The sequence below is a fragment of the Artemia franciscana genome, chromosome 17 (genome assembly GCF_032884065.1).
Source record: "Artemia franciscana chromosome 17, ASM3288406v1, whole genome shotgun sequence".
NCBI classification, from domain to species: domain Eukaryota; kingdom Metazoa; phylum Arthropoda; class Branchiopoda; order Anostraca; family Artemiidae; genus Artemia; species Artemia franciscana.
In genome coordinates, this window is record NC_088879.1 from 5,749,410 (window position 1) to 5,774,380 (window position 24,971).

Consider the following 24,971-nt stretch of genomic DNA (forward strand, 5'->3'; position numbering starts at 1 on the left):
TGTTCAGAATAAATCATAAATTTTATAGCAGATTTAACACACCCTAGGAAGCACTTTTAAGTACTGTCCGATTGGATGTCAACTCTCTCATTAAATTTATAAGGGGAACAAACTGTTCAGAATAAATTATTAAGAATTTTATACCAATCTTAGCACCCCCTATGAAGAACTTTTAAGTACTATCCGAATGGATGATAACTCTCCCAACAAAATTAAGAGGGTTACAACTATTCAGAATGAATCAATACATATTTTATATCAATATTTAGTTCACCTTAGTAAGACTGAAAACTTATCTGAAACTAGAACATATTTTTATTCCTTGATATTTTTGATTTGACACAATTTTTTCATTTTAGCTGAGATAACTCTTAGAAAGCTAGTATAAAGATCACTTTTTGAATCAATTGAAACTTTCCTTTAAAGATCAACATTACTATTTATGAAGAAGTAGGAACAAGTTTACTTTCTTGCTTGGGAATAATGAGAGAGTGAGATCAAATATCAGCTTCCTTTCATTGTGATTAAATATAAGCTATCTGAATTAGCAAGTAAATCATGGTCACTACCCACACTTAAAAAGAATTTAAAGAAGACATTTCTTACAGCTTACACTAACGATAATATTTTGTGGTAATTATCATCCCTGTCTCCAGTTTAATTATCATCCAGACATGTATAAGTTGTATCATATTATGTTAACTCAATGAAACAACATTATTATTGAAGCAAATAAATCTATTTAATTTCAATTCAAATTAATTTTAAATTAAATTTACAATCAAATTGCCATTCGGTAGAATTGCAGTATAGCAACTCTTCTGACGGAAACTCTGTAAAATGAAACGGGTAGTACCGATAGACTCCTTGATAACAGAGCCACTTAAAGGGGGAGAGGCAATTGGAACAGCTGCTCCAGCCACTCTAGGTGGGGGGGGGGGTCACGGCTGGGTGGTCACACACTTTTGTCGGATTTTTTACTTTGATTCGACAATTTTTGCTTATAATTGAGTCGGCAGGGGTACTGTTGTAAATTTTTCCCCGAATTTTTCACCAACCCAAGGAACGGCTCTGTTTGGTAGCGTTATAGATTAGGGTGCTCATCAGAAGGGAACGCCCAAATGAAATAAAGGTAGTACCTACAAAATAACTATTTTATCCTCCTTCCAAATATCATAGTCGTTCTTCAGATAATACACCCCCCCCCCCCCCCTGTTGATGGTCCCAAGCATGCATAATTCAAGTATCCAGAGAGACAGACCAGTCTTTTTTAGAATATCTTCGCCTTTATGGTAATATATGACTCATTTTTCAGTCTTCATTATAATTTTCACTTGATTTGGGAAAATTGGCAACCCCCGCAGGTTGATATCTTTATTTGAATGTTTGTTGCGCATAGCCCCCCAGTGTGTCTTGGTTTATGGTTGATAATGGATGGCGGACAACGGTTCGCCGTTCCATTCTGTTTTAGTTTTTCATTTAATTTTTCTCGTTTTAGTGCTTGCTTTCGCCGTATATAAATAAAAAAATATTTCCCACACGATTTACGGTGTTAGATCCTTCTGTGTTCAAAGAAGAAAGATAACACAACACACTGGGTAGATTTTTGCAACCAGATCAGTTGAATTGGGGGTCTACCGGTGCTGCCTTACACGCCTCTAGGCGCGGGAAGACTGAAGTCTAAGTAAGCACTCATTTCCATTTTATTATCGCCTCTTTTCTCTTTATCCTTGCATTCCTGGCCGTGGAGGCATGCGGCGAAGCATGGTGAGTTTTTTTTCCTCCTTTGTTCAAAGTTCTTGCTATTGTTGAATAAAAAAAACCCAAAAATCAGATAAATTACTATTTATTACACAAGATTACCTTATTTGACACATAAAATCGGACACTCGAAAAAATAAGAAAAAGACAGATTTTAAGAAAAAATAAGATTTCTGAGCATTTTAGAAACCTTTAATTGATAAATTATTAAGCGGACAGAAAAAATAGATGATCCTAACATAGATAAAACACAAGCGATGTTTCACTGATAATCACTCGGCATTCCATTTTAAGTACTATATGGAATGTTCCATGAATTCAGTAAAATAAAGACAATAAAACTTAGGTTATTCAAGCGTTATCAACAACTAATTCACATCATTTGAAATGCTAACACACCTTAGGCAAATAGCAGAGTATGCTGATACCCAATTTCTAAAAACCTGACTTTCAGTTCCAACCACTAGACGTACAAATGTTGGAGAGGCTCACTGGTTCTTCTTCAACAGCATCTACAGCAAATTCCAATCGACAGCAAATTTCCGATTCAACCAATGCAAGACTAGGCGTAAAAATGTTACGGAGGCATTTCGTTTAAGTTTTTTTTTATGTATACTAACAAGTTTTAACTTCTTTTTTTTTTAAATCTTTCAACTTATATTGTTTCATGTTTTTTGTCCCGAAAATTCGAATCTGGTCCTTAGGAGCTTATAGTATGTTTTTTGAAATACACATCGTATCTATCTTCAAAAGCAAAGAGAACAGTAAACTTATAAGAGTTAGATCTTCGACAATTTAAGACAAGTAAATAGGAATCAAAAGTTACTAACACCAAACACAAAATAAAAATAATGAAAAAATATAATAATTGTTATAATTTTTGTGCAATATTATAGGATTGAAGGTGGAATTTCTGTGTAAACGACAATTAATTAGGATTTTTTGTTTTCAATTATTTTTGACCCTACTGGTGACGAAATCATGCTTTTTTCACCCCCTCTATATTTTCAAATGCTTAAAAGGTTGGCATTTTAGGGTCAAAAAGACCGCTAAATCCTAAATGGCCTTGGTTATTTTTTTTTCTATATTACTGCCAGTTTCTACTCTTATAAGTTCCCTACACTATTTTCAAAACAATACAAAAAAGAAAAAAAAAACAATCTTTTCTTAAGTAATAGCTTAATGACAAATCAAAAAGAGCAAAAATGAGATGCAAGCTTGTGATAGTCACAAACAGGACACAAAACGTCTTCAAGCAGAACATGGAACTAAGTATGGTCCACCCTCCATCTAGCAAAGTCCCCCCTCCTCCACGAAAAAACCCTTAATAGGGGCGAGGTCTATTCATCCTAAAAGAAGAAGTAAAGTGGTAGAGTTCATTGTTCATCTGGGATAATCAATCCTATCCCCACTTATATGCTTAAAAAAGGAAAAAAAAACCTAATAAACACGGTGATTTTTCCTCCTATTACTAATAAAAGAGAAAAAACCAACAATGGAAGTGTTCTGTCGTTTTCAATTACCTTTAAAAGGCCGGAGCACATGGATGTGTATTTTAGTTAATTAATTTTTATATTAATTTAATAATTAATTTTTAAATAATTGATATTTAATATTCATACAGCAACCCATTCATATTAAAAATTGAAATCAGCAACTTTCAATATAAGCATCAGGCACGTATGCATGAATTTTGGAAAACTCTCTAGAGAGCAACTATCTATCTATATATCAGGCATGTATACAAGAACTTCGGAAAACTTTCTATATATGCAACTCTAGACAGCAGCTCTCTATATATGCATCAGGCATGTATAGAGGAATTTCGACAAAAATGAAGAAAGGATGAATTACATTAAGATACGAAAAACATAGAAATAAAATATTTCCCTGATGATGATAGGCCGAGCGAGAACGAAAACTCCACCTACTAGCTTGCTGTGTATAATGATCTTCCCTAAGGTCGTTAAAAAAAGATAATAAGTCAGAGTAAAACTAGGGTTTACTACATTCTCAGTAACAAAATACTAACACACATATGAGAAAAGAATTGAGATCAAGTCCTAAGAGAAGATAAGCCCTTTTTTCTGCCACCTGGGTTTTGTTAAGAAAAATTTATTTAAAAATTATTTTGATATTGCGCAATAGAGGGGAGGAGGGAGGAGGGAGGGGGGGAGAACTATACTTAGGTGCATCTTAACAAAATATTAACTACATAATCGCGCTCAAAATGACTTATTGCTCCAATGGAGAAACAGGTTAAAAGAGGGTGAACTGATTAAATAAAAGTTAAAAATTCTACAATCATTCTTCAATTGTCATTAGATTAAAAAAAAGGGATTTGAATAGGTGCTTGAAAAAAAACCATAGGAACTATAATGGGATCTTTCTGTTTTGAATTAAAACCTTTCTAAAAACTTCATTTTCATAAAAGCTCTAAACAGAGCACTAATATATGACCTAGAAACAGCTATAGGGCAATTTGTATGAAAACACGGGACTCTAGACAGCATATCTGCTGCAAAGAACCTCCTCCCTCCTCAAAAAATTGTAGTCTGATAAATTTTACGTGCTTTGACCATTCCCCACCCCCCTGTACCCACAGGAAAAAAACATCAGATTTTATTATAATAAAAGTAAACCATGCCTTAAGGAACAACTTAAGGGGAGTTTTTTTTTATGAGAGAGGTCTTTAAATGACATACATACACAACTGGAAATCCCCTTCCTCCCTCCAGCAAAATGGTTGGCCTAAAAATATAATTTTTCGTGCTTTGACCATTCCCTGTCCAAACCCCATGCCAAAAACATGATGCCCCTTCCGCCCCCCCCAAACGGGTTTGAACTACTTTCAATTACAATTTTTGTCGGTTATGTAGCTTTTAATTATAATGAACCCTAATCAGGCGCTATATTAAAATCATACTGCTTTACTTTGATTCAGATTTAAGATTTATAGAATATAAATCTATAAGATTTATAATATATATTTATAATATATATATAATATTTATAATATATTTATAATATAAGATTAATAGAATAAATATACTTACATTTGAAGTTTTTTTTTTTATTGTCTCCATTCAATAATGGAAAAATGAGTCCTTACTCCTCCCCCTTCATTTTTTGTGAATTGACATTACTGCTTCCACTTTTTAACATAAACAGAAATGAAGTCTGCTTTTTGTTATAATATTATTTTTCAATTATTTGCGTTTTATAATATAATAGTATTTCACGATAAAACAGAATTTAAAACCTTTTTAAGATATACAAGCAATACGTTTAAATGAAATATTATGTTTTTCCAGTGTTTTTCAGACTTTGCTCTGGCAGAGGGCTATTTTTTAAGACCCACACAGAACCTAAAATGAATGCTGACCTATTCACACACACAAATAATTAAAAGAAAATAATAAACATTTGAATTAGACTAAACACGTAGTCTCAAATCCTTGAACATTAAAGTCATTTCTAAGGATTTAATAACATTTCTAAGCAGTTTTCAAGGATTTTACTAACAGCACAAGTACAAAAGGAACAAAACATAGAAACAATAGAGTCCAAATACAGAAAAAGATTCCATCACAGAATAAATTTCATAACTATGAATGGGCTTACACAGAGGGGGAGGGGCTGACAATTGTAATTTTGTAATTTATTAATGACAAGGTTTGTTAGATCGATATTCACTGTGAAACTAAGGGCCTTTCTGTTGATAAACTTCATGAAATAAGGTTCAGGGGAACAAAACTTATTGTAAAATTTAAATAGTAAAATTGCTCTCTGTTGGACTACAAAATTTATAAACTCGACCTACAAACCGGCGAGACCCACAATCCTTTTTCGAGCCAATTTTTTTCGACTTCACAACATTTGTTACAAATTAACAATTCCAATTGTCAATGGAACAGCAGCATTTATAAACTCGACCTACGGCCCGGCAAAACCCACAATCTAAACCCACAGCCTTTATTCGAGCTAATTTTTACGAATTCAGTAAAATTTATGAAGTCGATCCACGACCCGGCAAAACCCACAATCAAAACTTACGGTATTCTTTTCGAGCTAAGATATCGTATTCAGAATCCAGATTATGTACATACGATCCCGATAGTCAGTGGAATGGCAAAATTTATAAAGTCCATCCACGACCCAGTAAAACCTATATTCTAAGCAACAATTTTCTCGAGCGAATTCAAAGCCTAGTTTAGCCAATTACAATTGGCTAGTTTAGCCAATTCAAAGCTAGTTTAGCCAATAGTTTAGCCAAATAGACAACAGTGTTTTTCATGATCTAGGTGGAAAAGGCCCTTGATTATGATATCTCGCACAAATTATAAGCCGGTTTTTATCAGAAATTCTGTTTAGCAGGTTATTAGATTTTGAATGTTATCTCTGATTTTTACGTACATTTAATGACAATATTTTTTTAATTATACGAGGGAATTACTTGGTACCGATTTCTTTTATAATAAAATAAAATACTTTTGGCTTACTTTTTGAAATTTTCGTACAATTTGTGCAATGTTTCAAGTCGTATAATAATATACGAGCGCTGAATTCCTCGACTGCGTTTGTTTACTAGAACTAGATTGCGTTGTATTTTTGATATAACATTTAAAACCCAATCCACACTCTCGAACAATTTTTTACGACAAAATACAAGACAATTTAAAGCTTATAATGCAATATTTATTAAAATTTGAATTTTCACATTACTTAAGAAGAATCAAGATGAACACATCACTCGATCCGATGCTTTTTTGTATGCTCTTACTGAATATACTAGTTAATTCCATCGCAAATACCCCTCCCCCCCAATAGACAAATATATAGCCAAAACAATATACGCTCGATGTATTCTCAATAGCACAATATTTGTCTTTACGGCGTTTGTTTGGTGTTTTCCTTTAAATTAATGAGAAGAAAAGATCTATGAGATAAAAGATAAGAGAAAACAAACATGAAAAAAGACCAAAGATAAGAAGAAAATACAATGAATACACATAATTTTGGCTATATGTTTGTCATTAAGAAGGGGGTGGGGTATTTGAGAAGGTAGCGATTCGTATATTCGGAAAAAGGATACAAAAATGCATTAAGTTCTCTGCTCACCATGATTCTAGCTAAGTATTGTAAAACTATATTTTGCTACCGGTAGGAATCATGACCTTCAAAGTATAGAATGAATTTCTCCAAGACAGATTTAGGGGAAAGGGAATAATCAAAAAGTCCCTTTAGGTAAGATTTTCACGTGTGCCCATGAAACAATTTTAAGTAAATAAAACGTTTGCTTCTCATAAGACTGAAAAATAAAATGAATAAATAAATAATACATGTTGCAATAATATGTAAAACCAGTGATTCGATCGAATACATAGACCGTTTATACATAATTAGTCGATTCCAAAACCTTGGAAGGTTGTAAAGTTAGGTCTAACAAGGTCAGCCACGGCGGTATCTATGGGTGTTACCGGGTTTGAGTCCCGACCCCCCTAGAAATTTTTGTCCCACACGTAAAAACGCAACAAAAATCCATATACACAAATTTCTGTTGCGTTCTTCAATTTATTATTTTTACCCCACCCCCTGCCAAACAAAATCACGAATGTCCTTTAGGGTCATCCCACACAAGGTCTAATACAAGTTAGCCAACATTAAACAAACTGATTTCAAGTACATGGAAATCCCCAATTTTACCTACCAGGTTCTATATTTTGTTTTGATTAAAACCCAAGTATTTGATCAACTGATTGATTTTGTCATCCCACTATAACATATAAAAAACATACATTTCTAATTAAAACATCAATTAAATTTCGCCAAAATTACAAAAAATGGAGAAAAAAACATTTTCGATACCAATTTAGCTTTTCTGATTATATTGCATTAATAGAAAAACAACATATAAAGTTAAATATATATATATATATATATATATATATATATATATATATATATATATATATATATATATATATATATATATATATATATGCTTATCAAACTCATCTCTCACCTAGACAGTATCTCTTATTCCCATAATCATTAGATAAATAAATAAAATAAATAAAAAACAAAAATTAAATTTCACTTCCTTTCAAATATTTATTAAATTGACACCACTCCGCACTCTAGCGGAGTCAAACTTCCTATGAATCTGCAGCCATAAGAGATTTGTTATTGCAGAAATTCTAGGTCCCCTTTAAACCCAGGATACTGGGGTATACTAGCCTGGCATATTCTATCCAAGGCTGCAGCCAGGATTTTTGTTCTCGGGGGAGGGGAGGGGGTTAAAAAAACTTTAAAAAACACACGAACTTTTTATATGCACTTTTGTTACGTTTTTGCGAGCCGGACAAAATTTCCCGGAAGGGGTTCAAACTCCCTACCCCCCCCCCTCTGGATACAGTGTTTTGTTCTATACCAGGGTATATTCAACATACTAACCTGGTATTTAAACAAAGCAAGCAAAAAGAAATACAAGGAACATAAATATCATAGTTGCACATAGAATTGGTACGGGCACTTCTTCGAATTCAATAAACTAAAGTAACTTTTCAAGGTTATTAAAACGTCTTGCCTCTTGACAGACAAGGCAATTGGATTGAAAATCACTCTAAATTAAGCTAAACATTGAGTACTTCTACTTAAACTTGTGGCTGTGGAAATCTTACTCATTCCAACTGATGATGATGATGTTGGATTGATATAAGTATGTCGGCTGGTCGCCACTTTTTTAGGACCTAGAAAAGAAAGAAACGATTACCACAGAAAGAAGAGGGAATTCCACCCAGATCTCCTTCTAGAATTTTTAAAAGTACTGTCTTTTGGCGCATTTTCATTGGAAATTTTTTCACAAAAAAAAAAAATTAGAAAAGAAGGAAAAGTTCCCCTTCCCCCTAGATTTTTAAAAAACATATCTTGCCCACCCCTCCAGATTTTCGTGAATTGACGCCGGAACTAAACTTTTCGACAATAAAATTTTAATTATAGTTCTCCTAACTCTTTTAGATGTCTTGACTACTCTTTGAGGCCAGCCGGTTCTGTTTTTTTTTTTTTTTTTTTTTTTTTCAAACAATATACTATAAAAAGGTCTTTTCAATAAAAGAATAAAAAAACTGAAAATTATTTTATAAAATTTAGGGGAGGACAAAAAAAAATCTAACGTCGGTTGTTCGTCACTTTTTTAGTAGCTGTAAAAGTAAGAAATGATCACCAAAAGAAGAAGAAAAAATTTCCCTCTAGATACCCTCCTTAAAGTTCCGAAATACTATTTTTAGATTTCCCCAAGCTAACCTAACCCACTTAATGTAGACTAGATTTTGACTTTGATTTTGACTTGAAAATAAAAAGATTCTGATTGGCTATCATTTATGGAGATATTCCAGCTTTAATTCTATTTTATTGCACATTTTTTTTTGCAATCTTCTACTTTCTCACCAGACACTGCACTGTAACAGCGCTGGTAGGAGCAAATGTTACCACCAGCCCTCAATTCACACCCTTTTCCTGCATCCGTTAAACTAATCGCATAGTCACTTTTTTCAAGCAGTCCTCTTGATGGTCTTTTTTTTCAATTTATGGAGAAGGAAGTGAATGATCAAACTGATTTAAGTTATATTTTTTGAGGATGTAACTGAAACAATATTATGAATTAAAAATGGCAGCTAAAGCTGAAAATTCACAAAGCGAGATTTTTTCTTTTCATTCAAGAATTAAATATCTAAATTCTCATTTTGCACATTTTCAGTACTAACTTTCAAATTTTTGAAATTTCTAATCAAAATAAAAATTTTTAGAAGCAAACTGAGGCTGATCTTAGAAGTATTCGTTCAATATCAATAGGCCTACCGTCTTTAAACTATATATATCATTGTTTAAGAACGATTTTTAAACGTTCGACTTAGAATGAACAACACTGCTATAAAAAACATAAGCAAAAAAATAATAGGCTCAAAAAAGTAACAGGTTATACAAAAAAACTAAAAAGAAGACGCATATACAAAATATAAAATTGGCAATACAAGAACAAAATTATAAATGACATCCAATAATATTCAGTAACATACAGACAAAAGCTGTTCAGAAGCCAAATCGATTAGCTACAAAAAATACTTTTATAATTTAGCGCAACTGGAATCATTAGAGAATTCACTAAAAAAGAGGAATTTCCCTCCAAAATCGTTACTGCATTGAATTTTACACTTTTTTTTTAGAAGAATATATTTTTCAATTTTATTCACACTACACTACAAAAAAAACTGATTTTTTTTTGCTGATTTTATTTTATTTGCGCTTTTCAACTTTAAAGGTCGATAAAAATATTTAATTTAGGATTTGATATAAACAATAAACATAAAATCAAGCAACAGAATAGTGAAATACTTATAGATATCTAAAGAATTATGCAAATAAGGATTTAAGTGGCAAAACATTCTAGGTGCAAAAAAAGGGGTTACAGCAATGACCTTACTCAAGTGGGGTTTCACCTTCTTGTTGCTGAGTAGACACTGGTGGGTTAGAATTAACATCCGATCGATAATTTTTTTTCCGCAGTGCTTGCGGACCTATACATAAAAACATGGTTGACAAATGAGGACGAGGAGTACTGGTATGAACTTAAAGTACAAATAATATCAAATTGAAAACATCCCCCCACCTACACCCAATTTAGGTCTATTTATACCCGACAACCATGGTCTGAGATTTCTATTTTTGGTTCTCTCAAAAATTTTTGGGTGATATCACACTTTCGTCAGCGTTGCCACGTTGAACCACAAATTCAATAAGCTAAATAAATTAATTAAAACTAATATTCTTTTCGTCCGTAAAAAATCGAGCATTCTTGACTGTTTTTGCTCGACTTACTAATAAATAAGTCATTCATGGTAGAACTAAACGCCGTTTAGCAACTACGCCAAGGCGAACGGTGGGGGGGGGTCACCCTCTTGGCGCTTGCTAGATGGTATAAATGTAAATGAATATTTAAAAAAAGGTTAATATCCCAGTCAGCGGGAAGGGGTCACCTCCTGGATTTGTCACTGACGTTATATATGAAAGATGAATACTGAAGGGACTATGTAGAAATTAGAATAGTGAAAGAACCATATGTTTCTAGTCAACCTAAGAACGTATAGAAAAAAAAGACCTTACGACTATCGAGAAACCTTGTGGTAGTCAAAGTTTTCAAAGATGCTCTTGAAAGACAATTAAAAAGATAAATAGATATCAACCACTACTCCTCGTGAACGACAACTACCCCCTGTTCCTTGAATTTCTTATTCTTTCCCTTCTTTACACTCATATCCATCCCCAAAATCCTCGTGAATGCATGAAGAGAAGAAGCCTTGTTCTATGCCTTATGGTGTATCTCATATACCCAGATACTTATACCCATATACCCAGGTATATGAGATATTTTATTCATCACTTGTCAAGTCATATAATTTAAGCAGGCAATAGGAAATAATGTGTTGTTTCTTTCTTTTCTTCTATTAATTCCTTTTTTATTACAGGCGATACATTTGCGTAATTTAATTAGTTTACCAGAATATTATACTAATGAGAGTACAATATAACACTATTTTGTAGCTACTGACCATGCTATTTTTAATCTTTATGCAAATCGGTCATTCGCACTTTTGGGCAGTCGTTTGGAAACAAACCATTCCCTGATTCGTGCAGGATTGAATCCGAGAACCTTTTATTGCCAGGTATAGTTTCTCCCACTGCACCACCAAAAGGTCTCCCTTCATTCAGGTGGTTGCACTTACTCAACAGATGCATATGTATCACGAATAAGCAGATTATATGACTCGATTATGTCCTATAGGTACATAGAATGTAACCTTGTGATAAACTTACAGATTAAATAGAAAGAGCTACAAGAGAAAGGCTTGACGAAAGAGTATGGTAAAATTATAAAAGTGGAAAAAGGCGTTGACAACAAAAATAACCAACGCCAGATGGGGTTTAGCGACTTTGATTGAGCATAAACTGCTGTAAAAGTAATATTAATACACCCTAAAATCCAGGGTGTCCTGTATTAGTGCAGGGGGGGGGGGTTAATCTCATCTTGTTAATACGGGACCCAGGGTTCGAACCTAGCTACAGCAACACACTACAGTGCTTAGAGTTTGGCCCCGGTGTAGGGCTTGGAATTTGATTCCGATGATTAGACTATGCGAAAAAAACTTAAACTTTTTCGCATGCAGACCGATGGTATGGGTAGCGCAGGCATGGATCATCAGATTTTCTGCCTTCGCCCGCGAGTGTAATGCATAACCCCTAGTTTACACTGCTGCGTCAATCCCAACACAATTTTTTTTTCTTGCTGAACAGACGTACGACAGAATCGGATGGAGGTTCACAAAGACATGCAGACTCAAATTGAAGCAATGAGAGTGTTAAGCCAAATGAGAGTGTTAGGAGAAGGATGGGCCATCAGTACTTGGAATTATCCCCTGTCAAGTAAGTGGTCATCCAGAAAAACTTGTGCACCCCACTGGTTCTACAGAAGCAATGAGAGTGTTAAGCCAAATGACAGTGTTAGGAGAAGGATGGGCCATCAGTACCTGGAATTATCCCCTGTCAAATAAGTGGTCATCCAGAAAAACTTGTGGACCCCACTGGTTCTACAGAAGCAATGAGAGTGTTAAGCCAAATGACAGTGTTAGGAGAAGGATGGGCCATCAGTACCTGGAATTATCCCCTGTCAAGTAAGTGGTCATCCAGAAAAACTTGTGGACCCCACTGGTTCTACAGAAGCAATATGAGTGTTAAGTCAAATTCAGAAAAAGGATATTGCACTTAATCTCTGCACAACGCGTGCGATTTGTCGTATGAGTTGAAATTATTCAACGCATCCGACATTGCAGCAAAACGGATGGTTGGTTTTCCGTCATTTGTCGCACGATTTGTGTCATTTGTCGCATGTCGCAGGATTTTGCACGAAATCGCAGCAGTGGAAACCAAGGGTAATTGGGGGAAATCCTCACTTCCCATCGCATCGTCCCGTCACAAATCATTGCATCGCTTTGACACTTCCCTTATTCCCCCACAAATTTAGAGCCTCCCATTTAGAGCAAGGTCGAATCTGGTTGAGCTTACAGAGTAACACCATCGACCACCGTTCCAAATCAAATAACCAGCTACACCTGGACTTGAACCCCCTGTCCTCAGGATTTCAAGTTGAAAGCGTCAGCGTCTCTATATTAATTCAAACAAGAAGAAGCGCACAATTAAGGGTATGGTAAAAACAAAACTCTGTTCCCAGTAGGCTTATCAGTAGCTTAAAGTAAACTAGACCACTTGACCTGCCAAGATTTTCCCAAACTGAACTAAGCTTATTTTGTGCTTGAAATGACTGGATTTTGACTTGAAATAATTCTTGAAAATATAAAAGCTGGTTTACTATCAGCGGCCGAGAAATCTTAGCTTTAATCCTAATGCATCATATACTAGTCAAATAAAATGTTAGATTTTCTTCAAGATTTTCAACTTTTATAATGAAGTCGCCACACAATACACGGTATGTGGCACTAGTTAGCTGTAAGGTGAAGTCGCCACACAATACACGGTATGTGGCACTAGTTAGCTGTAAGGTGAAGTCGCCACACAATACACGGTATATGGCACTAGTTAGCTGTAAGGTGAAGTCGCTACACAATACACGGTATGTGGCACTAGTTAGCTGTAAGGTGAAGTCGCCACACAATACACGGTATATGGCACTAGTTAGCTGTAAGGTGAAGTCACCACACAATACACGGTATGTGGCACTAGTTAGCTGTAAGGTGAAGTCGCCACACAATACACGGTATGTGGCACTAGTTAGCTGTAAGGTGAAGTCGCCACACAATACACGGTATGTGGCACTAGTTAGCTGTAAGGTGAAGTCGCCACACAATACACGGTATGTGGCACTAGTTAGCTGTAAGGTGAAGTCGCCACACAATACACGGTATGTGGCACTAGTTAGCTGTAAGGTGAAGTCGCCACACAATACACGGTATGTGGCACTAGTTAGCTGTAAGGTGAAGTCGCCACACAATACACGGTATGTGGCACTAGTTAGCTGTAAGGTGAAGTCGCCACACAATACACGGTATGTGGCACTAGTTAGCTGTAAGGTGAAGTCGCCACACAATACACGGTATGTGGCACTAGTTAGCTGTAAGGTGAAGTCGCCACACAATACAAGGTATGTGGCACTAGTTAGCTGTAAGGTGAAGTCGCCACACAATACACGGTATGTGGCACTACATACAAGGCTAGTATGCTCTACTCAGATACGAAACGTTTGAAGCAAGGGATACACACGCAACCAGGACCTTTCGAGCATAGTTTTTCAGTGTCAGGTTCGTTTTTTTTTCAGATTCAAGAAAACATGCATACCCAGTTAAGTAAGACTTCTAGCAAAAGGAACTTCAGAGCCAGATAGACTTTTGAACATCTATTTTCTATATTGTAAAACGTAAGAACAACTGTCTTATCAGCGTTTAAAATTCAAAACGATATGCGCATACTATTCTTGGAGAAAATCAAAAGCCAAAAAGCATCCTTGGAAAGGGCAGGAAAGGTTGAGTAAGTCATCCGCAAACGTAACAAACGAGAGTTCAACTCCATTGAAAATAAACGTACAGTTTATTTTATCCAGTAACTCAACAGCACACCAGTAACTCAATTATTAAACAAAACTGGAGAAGTTAAAACTCTTTGACACACACCTTGCAGAACTCGAATAGGAGACTGCCTATCTCTAATTTTGCTTTCAGATTTCTGTACATCCAGACAAATATTTATTGTAGCAGCGACACCTTTCGTACGAGCCTCAAGTAAAACCTGCGCAAATTTACACGAGTCAAAAGCTCTTGCGACATCAAGTTCTCATAAAATCAAAAATCAATCTCGATTTTCCCTTAGCACATTTGTAAGTAGAAAGAGATCTTGCTCTTTACCTATACGTTGTTGGTACCCGAACTGGGGAGGAGGGTCGGAACAATTGTTTTCAATGTCTTTTAGCATATTTGTAAATAGAAAGAGATCGTGCTCTTTGCCTAAACGTCGTTGGTACCCGAACTGGGGAGGAGGGTCAGAATAATTGTTTTCAATGTCCTTTAGCACATTTGTAAGCAGAAAGAGATCGTGCTCTTTGCCTAAACGTCGTTGGTACCCGAACTGGGGAGGAGGGTCAGAACTATTGTTTTCAATGTCCTTTAGCACATTTGTAAGTAGAAAGAGATTGTGCTCTTTACCGAAACGTAGTTGGTGCCCGAACTGGGGAGGAGGGTCAGAACAATTGTTTTCAATGTCCTTTAGCACATTTGTAAGCAGAAAGAGATCGTGCTCTTTTCCTAAACGTCGTTGGTACCCGAACTGGGGAGGAGGGTCAGAACTATTGTTTTCAATGTCCTTTAGCACATTTGTAAGTAGAAAGAGATTGTGCTCTTTACCGAAACGTAGTTGGTACCCGAACTGGGGAGGAGGGTCGAAACAATTGTTTTCAATATCCTTTAGCACATTTGTAAGCAGAAAGAGATCTTTCTCTTTACATAAACTTTGTTGGTAAGCGAACTGGGGAGGAGGGTCGGAACAATTGTTTTCAGTGTCCTTTAGCACATTTGTAAGTAGAAAGAGATTGTGCTCTTTACATAAATGTCGTTGGTACCCAAACTGGGGAGGAGGGTCGAAACAATTGGTTTCAATATCCTTTAGCACATTTATAAGTAGAAAGAGATCATGCTCTTCACATAAACATCGTTGGTATCCAAACTGGGGAGGAGGGTCGGAAACAATTGATTTCAATGTCTTTTAGCACGCGAGGCAGTGATAAGGCGACAAGAAGGGCTTAAGGAAGCATTTCTTTCCTCCTTTTTGAGGATACATTTCCTTACATTCATTTATCAATGATTTAATCAAAGCAACAATATATTAACATATTAATATGATGAATGCCGCATATTGAATAACAATATTAATTTAATTTGTATATAAATAGAATTACTAACACAAATGTAATTAATAGTTGTTTACGAGGGTCATTCGGAAAGCAAGGAATATTTTGCACAAAACATTAAATAGCTAATATAAAAAAAGTAAACTTTATTTACATACTATTTGATACTTAAATTACTTTTCTGCGTTGTTGTCGAAAATTTAAGCACTTTTCATCACTATTTACAAATTTTTCTTTGCCTTCTGCATAAACAATAGCACCCAAGTAGTCATTAACAGCTTCTTTAATTAATAAAATAAAAAAGAAGCTTATTCAACTAAAAGTAAGGACGAACATTAAAACTTAAGTCGAGGAGAAATTATTCTATACATGAAGGGGCTACCCTTTCCTCAACTCACGTTCTTTACGTTACAGTCTTGAAGTTCTTTAAAATATTTTTCATTTAGATTCAATGGACCTTGTGTTTGAGCAGTTTTTCTTTAAGATTGTGACAAAGTCAAACTTGAAGCATAAAGAGCGAGGTTTGAAGAAGGGGCAGCAGACCTCATATACAGAATAATCTATCTGTTTTAAGTTTTAATGTTGCTCTTTAGTGCTCCTTAGCTGAAAAAAACTAGTTTTTTTGGTTAATCTCAGACCGATTTTCATATCATGCCAGGGTATCCGCGTCCCTCTTCTCCCCGTGTAAAATTTCCACTGGAAAGTTCCCAAAATATTTTCTGCCCCACGAAAATTGTCCCAGTGCAAAATCTCTCGCCGGTTTCCAATCAAAAAGTCTTAAAACTTCAGAAATAAGTGAAAATCGTTGAGGGCTAAGCCTTGACTGTAGGGTGGATGCTAAAAAACTTCCCACGTAACTGCTGAAGCAAGTCTTTCGTCGATACTGCTGATTGAGGCTAAGGACAGCGGTGGAGAAGGGTGACACCATTTGTCAAAATTGTCAAATGGTGAATGGTGACAATGGTCACCATTGACAAATGGTCACCATTTGTCAATGGTGACACCATTTGTCAAAAAACACCATTTGTCAAAAATCGCACGACGAAGTTGATGTAACGTCTGACAGTAGGCTCAGATCTTGGTCCATGGTGAACAAACATAACACCGTAGCAATAACTTTTCTAGCGTTCAGAAATTGTAGATTTTTTTCTAGAATAAGAATGGCGCCATAACCATTCGTTCGTGCTTTGTTGTTGGAGAGATTTATAAGATTTACGTCTAACCGCTACCTCTGAGGTGATTTAAGAAGATCTTCGTGACCCTTATGATAACGGCTGAGAAAAGTCGATATGGCTCGCTTCAATCCACTTCGCACATTTTTTTTCTGCAAACAAGTTAGCCACTTACAATTTAATATAAAAATACACGAATTTCAATATACTTACAACTTCAGGAAAGAAGAATGCCTGTCAACTGCAAATCACAAAAATCCTTGGTTGCTTGCAGAAGAACCGAGCGATTCCGCCTTACCCGGCATATGACCGACATGGTCGGTTTTGTGCCAATTCTTCAGTGAACTATAGCCAGCGCTTTTCCCATTTGTGCCCGGATTTGTGGGAGACTCCTGCAGGATCCATATCTTGCTCAACTAGCAACCACCAATGTTTGAATTGCCCTCCTTTTCGTCTATGCCAAATTAACAATGGTTCAGTGAGAAGTAACAATGGTTCAGTGAGAAGTAACAATGGTTCAGTGAGTAGTAACAATGGTTCGGTGAGAAGTAACAATGGTTCAGTGAGAAGTAACAATGGTTCAGTGAGAAGTAACAATGGTTCAGTGAGAAGTAACAATGGTTCAGTGAGAAGTAACAATGGTTCGGTGAGAAGTAACAATGGTTCAGTGAGAAGTAACAATGGTTCAGTGAGAAGTAACAATGGTTCAGTGAGAAGTAACAATGGTTCAGTGAGAAGTAACAATGGTTCAGTGAGAAGTAACAATGGTTCAGTGAGAAGTAACAATGGTTCAGTGAGAAGTAACAATGGTTCAGTAAGAAGTAACAATGGTTCAGTGAGAAGTAACAATGGTTCGGTGAGAAGTAACAATGGTTCGGTGAGAAGTAACAATGGTTCGGTGAGAAGTAACAATGGTTCGGTGAGAAGTAACAATGGTTCAGTGAGAAGTAACAATGGTTCAGTGAGAAGTATCTGTTTAATGAGGCGGAAGTAGCGGAGACGCAAAACATGCCCAAGCCAGCGGAGCCGGCAGAGCTTGATGATGCTTCAGATTCTGTCGATGTTGAAACAACTTCTGGCGGATATCGTCGTTCGAAGTCTGATCTGATATCCGGATGCGTAAAATTGGATGTAGGCAACGGATTGCAGTAAGCTGTATTAATGCAGGGATCGTAATATATTTTTCATCCAAATGAAGGTATTATGAGGGTTATGTAGTAAACTTTATCGGATTAAGTAGACAGAAATAATTCACGACAAGGAGGGGGAGGCAAACATATCCCTAAAGAGTCCAAGTGTCAAGGCAATGTCAAGAAAATATTCAGTCAATGTAGGGTGAACTTTACATTAGCGCCTTAAAAACACACTTATACGTTGTGCAGGTTATCCCCTTCTTCATAAAAGAAGAATGCTACCCCCCCCTGGTATTATATAGCGTTGTTAGTATGTGTAGCTGAATTTAGATTCGTTTCTTAAATCTAATAGATAATATTTCGCGAAGGGCATATTCTGAGATAAAGCTTCAGCGCATTCTACTATCTTGAAGTAAAAAAAGCATAATTAGCTAATTTTCGATAAGTTTTATTGTTGCTATCTATTAATTTAATATTTACCTGAAAAATTTCTATATATATCAATCGAAGTAGAAAGAAACAAAGAAAATAGCCTAAATATAAATTAAATAGTTAATAAATGACTAAACATATTCAATTCTACAAGAGCTTCCAAAAGTAGATATCTTACAGTATAATCCTTATAACTAGCATTGACAATAACACAATAAAATACTGGCAGCGGAAACTAGTCATATTATTATAAAATAAATTAATACTAATAACGTTTATCTACAGATATAAAATTGGAAAAATAGAAAAAATTCAACTATTGTATTAGTAATAAAATAAATTAAGAATGTTTATTTATGATAGAAATATTTACCAAGGTATGAGAGAAGAACAGGAAGGAAAATTAATCCATGGGCAGCACCGATAAGTACGATTAGCAAAAACATTCTAAAATAGAATATTTGGAAGATCTGAGACTTTGCAAATGCCAAAACCACAATAGACAAGTCCGACAATACTCCACAGAGCACCTGCAATTAAAATTAAATATCAACTTCACTTCAGAGCAGGTACTAAAAAAAACTCCGCAAAATCCTTGCAATAGCCTTGCAACAACCCTAAGACCTTCCTACTTCGGACTTCCCTGCTCGTAGCGTATGTTCTCTAGTGAGGAGTAATGGAAAAACATTTTCCCGAAAAATCCTGAATATTTCAGCTCAATCACTCAGTCGTGAGACAAAAGAGGATACAATTTCTTGTGACTATCAGAAACCAACAAAACTCTGATTGTAAAAGAACTTCTAGGAAAATTATCGTTGGCTACCAGTTTTATATCCTCGCTTGATTGGATAGGCGTAAGGGCACTTCTAAATACTATACATACTGCACATAAATACTGTCGTTTCAAGGTGGAAATTCTTGGTGTTCCTGGAAAAATGTTTGCGTTTTTCTTCTCCATTTAAAGACTAAGCCTATTAGAGCACATTTATTTCGACAAACGAGTCAGGTGCCCAAAACTCTCTAATATCTTGCTTTTTTGGCGGTGAAGGGGGGTGAGTACGTGCCCACCTTATCAAAAAAAATATACTATATAAAAGAATGTGCATTCAGAAAAAAAAATACGACTAAAAAAAAAAGATTTATATTGTTTTCCAGAAAATAAAAAAAACTTCCGAGGAACTTTTCACCTGCGCTTCACGAGCGAAATATCGAAAAGAGAAGCTTCATCTTTCGCCGTTACCAAGCCATTAACTACAGAAAAAAACAGGGTTACTCCACAGCAAAACTATTATGAAGATAAGGTATTCTTACACCTTAAAGCTAAGTCAATACCCTAGACTACATCCTCCCTCACTACTTGATTCCCACTATACCTCCTGTAGAAATAGACGTGTCCATAGTGTTAATGATTTAGGAAATTCGGGTGCAAAAGAAAAAAGAGTTTTACCAATCATGGGGAGGGGAATGAGGAGTAAAAAAATAAAATGATTCAAATCTTACCGAGCTTCCCATTTTCACGAGTGATTCCTTGGCACGAGTCATCCGAGTATCTTCAGTGGAAACGGCAAATGCACGAACAATATGAGCACAGAACTCGACGGATATACCAACAGCCTACATATAATTAGAAAATAATCAGCATATTTATATTCAATAGCTTAAAGTATATTCAAGAAGATTAGCTATTAGCATAGTCATCATTAGACTAAGGCCATTAGTATATATTAAATAACCCAACCAGTGATTTGTTAGTTATTAACAACTTGATATTAGCAACATGATATATTATTAGCAATTAGGTCGTTAAGTTAAATTAGTTTGCTATTAATTTATACTATAAATTAGTATATTAATAAACGTAAGTATATTAAAGGATAATTGATTTTAATAGAATCCGCTGATTTTTGAATTAAAATCGATTTGCCATCAAGCCATGGCTAATTGGATAAAAAGCCAAGACACTTAGTTTAAGTGAGCGACAAAGCTGGCATAAGCCTTTTTCAGGATTATAAGGATTAGCCTTTTTCAGATTACATAGGTATAAGTATTAAATTACACGTTTTTGCATAGGTATAAGTATATAGGTATAAGTATACATAAACAAACTGAGGTATGACGAACAAACGACATCCATCAAAGTTGAACCTAAATTAGCCCAACACTAGGGCTAAACTAGCCCTAGACCAAATAATATAGAAAAAGCATTGCAATACGTGAGCAGGTAAATTTATGTAAGGCCCCAGTCACAATAAGATTTTACTTATACCAAGATTTAGCAAGCGCTAATTTGGGCCAATCACAATTTTTCGTAAAACTGAATCAAAATTATCCCAAGCGTTTAAGTCCATGAAGAAGTTTATTTGCTAAACATTAACATCTGAACAGCTGAAAGGTTATCTGAAGACTCCCATGGGACGGTAAAATTGGAAGAAGAAAGGAGCCTTTGTTTATGGCGTGGCAAAGAACTGCAAGGAGCTCGCTAAAACACATGCTTTTTGTTGTTTATTATATCTAATCTACACCTGATCAACTTGTGTTTGTAGTTTTACAACTTGTTTTTGTGTTTACTACTTTTATTGTAGTTTAATCTACTTGTATTTGTAGATACATTTAATCTACTTTTGTTGTAATTTAATCTACTTTTGTTTGTAGTTCTTATTTGGATGAGTGGGTAAGGTTAAGGCCTCGTTTGAATACTTATCTGTTCAAATTACTAAAGGAGGACAACAGTTTTTTTTTTTTTTTTTTTTTTTTTTACCACCGAGTTATTTCCTTTAACACATTACATGAAATAATATGTCCAGTCACAGATAAAAGGCATATAATATAGGTGCCCATTGGGCCTATACTCCAATCTAAGAAAAAGGGTCACGTATTAGGCCTCAATTGAAGCTATTTTTGATAATGTTGGGAGACAGTGTTTCCATGATTACCAAACGCTTATATTATGTTTATTAATCAATATTTACTAAACAATCATACGATTAAACTAATATGTAATTGAAAAAACAATTGCTTTGAAAGAGCTTGTTTTCCACAGGCAACAGTTATAGAAATTGCTCAGCTGTAAATCTGTATTGTATACCTTTTAACTATGGTTTCGGTCAACCATTCATCTGCTTGAAAAATCATTAAAAAAAATTACCCTGGCGTTGGTCACACTGATGTGAGACCAACGCATTGCTCTTAGAATGTTATGTGTAGGTATATCTATATACTCCAACATGAGAAACCATGCGCGAGATTACCCTGGCGAGACTTAACGAGATTTTACCGCAACGAGACGATCCAAGAATATCATCTGTAGATATATTCCAATACGTCAAGATATCTCTATACTTAGTATAAAAAACCATCTAAAAAATTACCTTGACGAGACTTAAAGAAATTTTACCGTGACGAGACGATACATTATTCAGACTGATGTCAGATCAACACATTGCTCCTAGAACATTATGTGTAGATATATCTATATATTCCAATATTAAAAAAATTATTAAAAGATTACCCTGGTGTTGGTCAGACTGATGTCAGACCAATGCATTGCTCTTAGAATGTTATGTGTAGGTATATCTATATATTCCAACATTTCAAGTTATCTTGACTATAAAGAAACCATGCAAGAGATTACCCTGACGAGACTTAACAAGATTTTATCGTGAAGATCCAAGAATATCATGTGTGGAGATATTCCAATATGTCAAGATATCTCTATGCTTAGTATAAAAAAAAAACATCTAAAAAATTACCATGACGAGACTTTAAGAGATTTTACCGTGACGAGACAATATAGAATTCAGACTGATGTCAGATCAACACATTGCTCCTAGAATATTATGTGTAGATATATCTATATATTCCAATCTGTCAAGATATCTATCTGCTTAGTATAAAAAACCATCCAAAAAATTACCCTGACGAAACTTAACGAGATTTTACCGTGATGAGACAATATAGAATTCAGACTGATGTCAGATCAACACATTGCTCCTAGAATATTATTTGTAGATTTATATATATATATATAATATATATATATATATATATATATATATATATATATATATATATATATATATATATATATATATATATATATATATATATTCCAAGATGTCAAGATGTCTATCTGCCTAGTATAAAAAACCATCTAAAAAATTACCATGACGAGATTGACTAATGATACAGCATTCAGACTAATGTCCCACCAGTACATTGCTCCCAGCAGATTAATGATTATCATTGAGATGACCAGCATTGTAACCATCGATGAGTATAAGTCGAGACCGAGTAGGAGCAGAACAGCGATGAAAACAGCTGAGCCGGATAGAAGGAGGCTTGTTATGACGTCCTCCCACATTGTCAAATACTGCTCATAGAATACGTAGAAAACACTAAAAAAAAGCAAGATTGAACAAGTCATTTAAAAAAAAGGAGGTTTTTTTTATTTATGCTGCATGTAAACGATTTTGGCATGTTTCTGTAATTATACAGTTTTAGTGTTTCAATGCAAGACGCTTCGAGTTCACAGACTAAATCACTTTACCAAATAATCCCAGAATAATGTTATTCCTCTCATACATAAAACAATCTCTTCGTTTTAAGTTTTAGAACTGCTTTTAATATTGCACTTCAAAAACTTTTTCTTTTAAAATTTAATTTCAAGTCATTTCAAATTATGCCCAGGCCTAACTGAGACAAGATGTGAGGTATCGGCCCCACAAACCCCTGATTTATTGCTGTTAAATTATATAAATTAATAATTGTAAATTGATTGGTAGTGTCCCGATTTTTCAGATTTTCTGCTTTAGAATTAAACGTTTGATTATTTAGTCAAAATCTGCGATAACGTTTTAAAATGAAAAATAGGGCAGGAAATGGTCGAAAAATTACTGCAAAAACTATAATTTTTCTACTTTATAAGCAAGTTTAAACGATTTTTTAAGAATCGTCAAAATTTGCTATTAGGTTTTAAATTGAAAAAAATAGGGCAAGAAATGGTTGAAAAATTGCTGCAAAAACTAGAATTTTTCTATTTTATAAGCAAGTTTAAACGATTCTTTAAGAATCGTCAAAATCTGCGATTACGTTTTAAATTGAAAAAAATAGGGCCAAAAATGGTTGAAAAATTGCTGCAAAAACTAGAATTTTTCTAAACGATTCTTTAAGAATCGTCAAAATCTGCGATTACGTTTTAAATTAAAAAAATAGGGCAAGAAATTGTTGAAAAATTGCTGCAAAAACTAGAATTTTTCTATTTTATAAGCAAGTTTAAACGACTCTTTAAGAAAAAGTCCAAGCAATATCATAATCATGGCCCACTGAATGGCTAAACCTGAGATTAATGAATCTAATGACATAAATACTTTGTTTTTCAGTGCAAGTTAAAGGTGTTGATTTGTAGCAAAAATTGCATTTTTCGCTAGAAACATAAGCCTTAGAGTCATTTGTGCTTCATATAAAAAATGATCTTTGGCCTAAACAAACTGCTTTTCAAATTTTTTTTTGTGCACCACTTGACTCAACGTCAAGTTGACTCAACGTCCGACACCACTTGACTCAACGTTGACTCAAAGTTGACACCACTTGACTCAACGTCCACTTGACTCAACGTTGACTCAAAGTTGACACCACTTGACTCAACGTCCACTTGACTCAACGTTGAGAAATTTGCCCGATGAATACATAAACTAATGAATCCAATGGCATAAATATTCTGTCGTTTCACGACTAGAAGGAAGGACTACTTTATGACAGGGGAATAAAGAGTAAAATTTGGAATAGATTGGAGGAAGGGGGGGGGGCAGTCACAATTGTGTCAACTTCAGATGGCTTTGGTGCTGCATTAAGTTGTTAGTAGCAATGGTAGTATACCACCCACCGTTTTTATACAGAAAAACATGAAAAATACACCAATTATAATGGGCATACAAACCTGTATGGAAAAACTTCATGTGGTCCATTCGGGTCGCCACCATTGAGCATAGTGGTAATGTTTTCGGCAACAATGCGGGCTGCAGCCATTCCATTATAATAGTCAGCAGATGTCCTCATGACTGAATGGTATGTCTGGAAGTAACTGCTCCTAATAACAGTCTGATTTTCATACATTTCTCTTTGGACAGCCTGGAATTATCAATAAATAATTAACATGAAGAAAGGAAAGACGTAGAGACAAGGCAACATATCTGTTAAGGTGGCTTAGCTTAATATCCTGAAACGAAACAGCTTTGCGATTGATATTTTCATTTATTTTTACAACGTAATTCATGGCACAAGGCTCGCTCATTTCGGAGTGGCACTACTTCTTGATTCTAGCCTAGACGAGTACCACCTGAGAGAAGCAAGTCCAATTGCTTATCCTTAGCGTTTCATAAGACGCAAGAGACGTCAGATGTTGGGAGGATTGCTACTTAAAACGGTCAGGACTAGTTGTCATAACGTGATATCATAACGTGTTATAACGTAATTCATGGCACAAGGCTCGCTCATTTCGGAGTGGCACTA

General features: G+C 35.0%; 1 protein-coding gene across 3 annotated transcripts in view; it reads right to left on the reverse strand.

The window, feature by feature from the left end:
• Nucleotides 1-1,830: 1,830 nt before the first annotated feature.
• Nucleotides 1,831-24,971, reverse strand: part of LOC136037738 (NPC intracellular cholesterol transporter 1-like) — a 160,623-nt gene continuing 137,482 nt past the window's right edge. For 2 of the 3 annotated variants that reach the window (XM_065720516.1, XM_065720517.1), the window contains exons 21-25: nucleotides 24,400-24,590; nucleotides 22,627-22,858; nucleotides 19,965-20,078; nucleotides 18,838-18,994; nucleotides 1,831-8,513 (exon numbers count right to left, since the gene is read on the reverse strand). In XM_065720516.1, the coding sequence (XP_065576588.1) occupies nucleotides 8,392-8,513; nucleotides 18,838-18,994; nucleotides 19,965-20,078; nucleotides 22,627-22,858; nucleotides 24,400-24,590 (816 nt within the window). In that variant the 3' untranslated portion in view covers nucleotides 1,831-8,391. Of the gene's footprint in view, nucleotides 8,514-10,243; nucleotides 10,338-18,837; nucleotides 18,995-19,964; nucleotides 20,079-22,626; nucleotides 22,859-24,399; nucleotides 24,591-24,971 lie in introns of all 3 variants that reach the window. The other variant, XM_065720518.1, reaches the window with a different exon arrangement.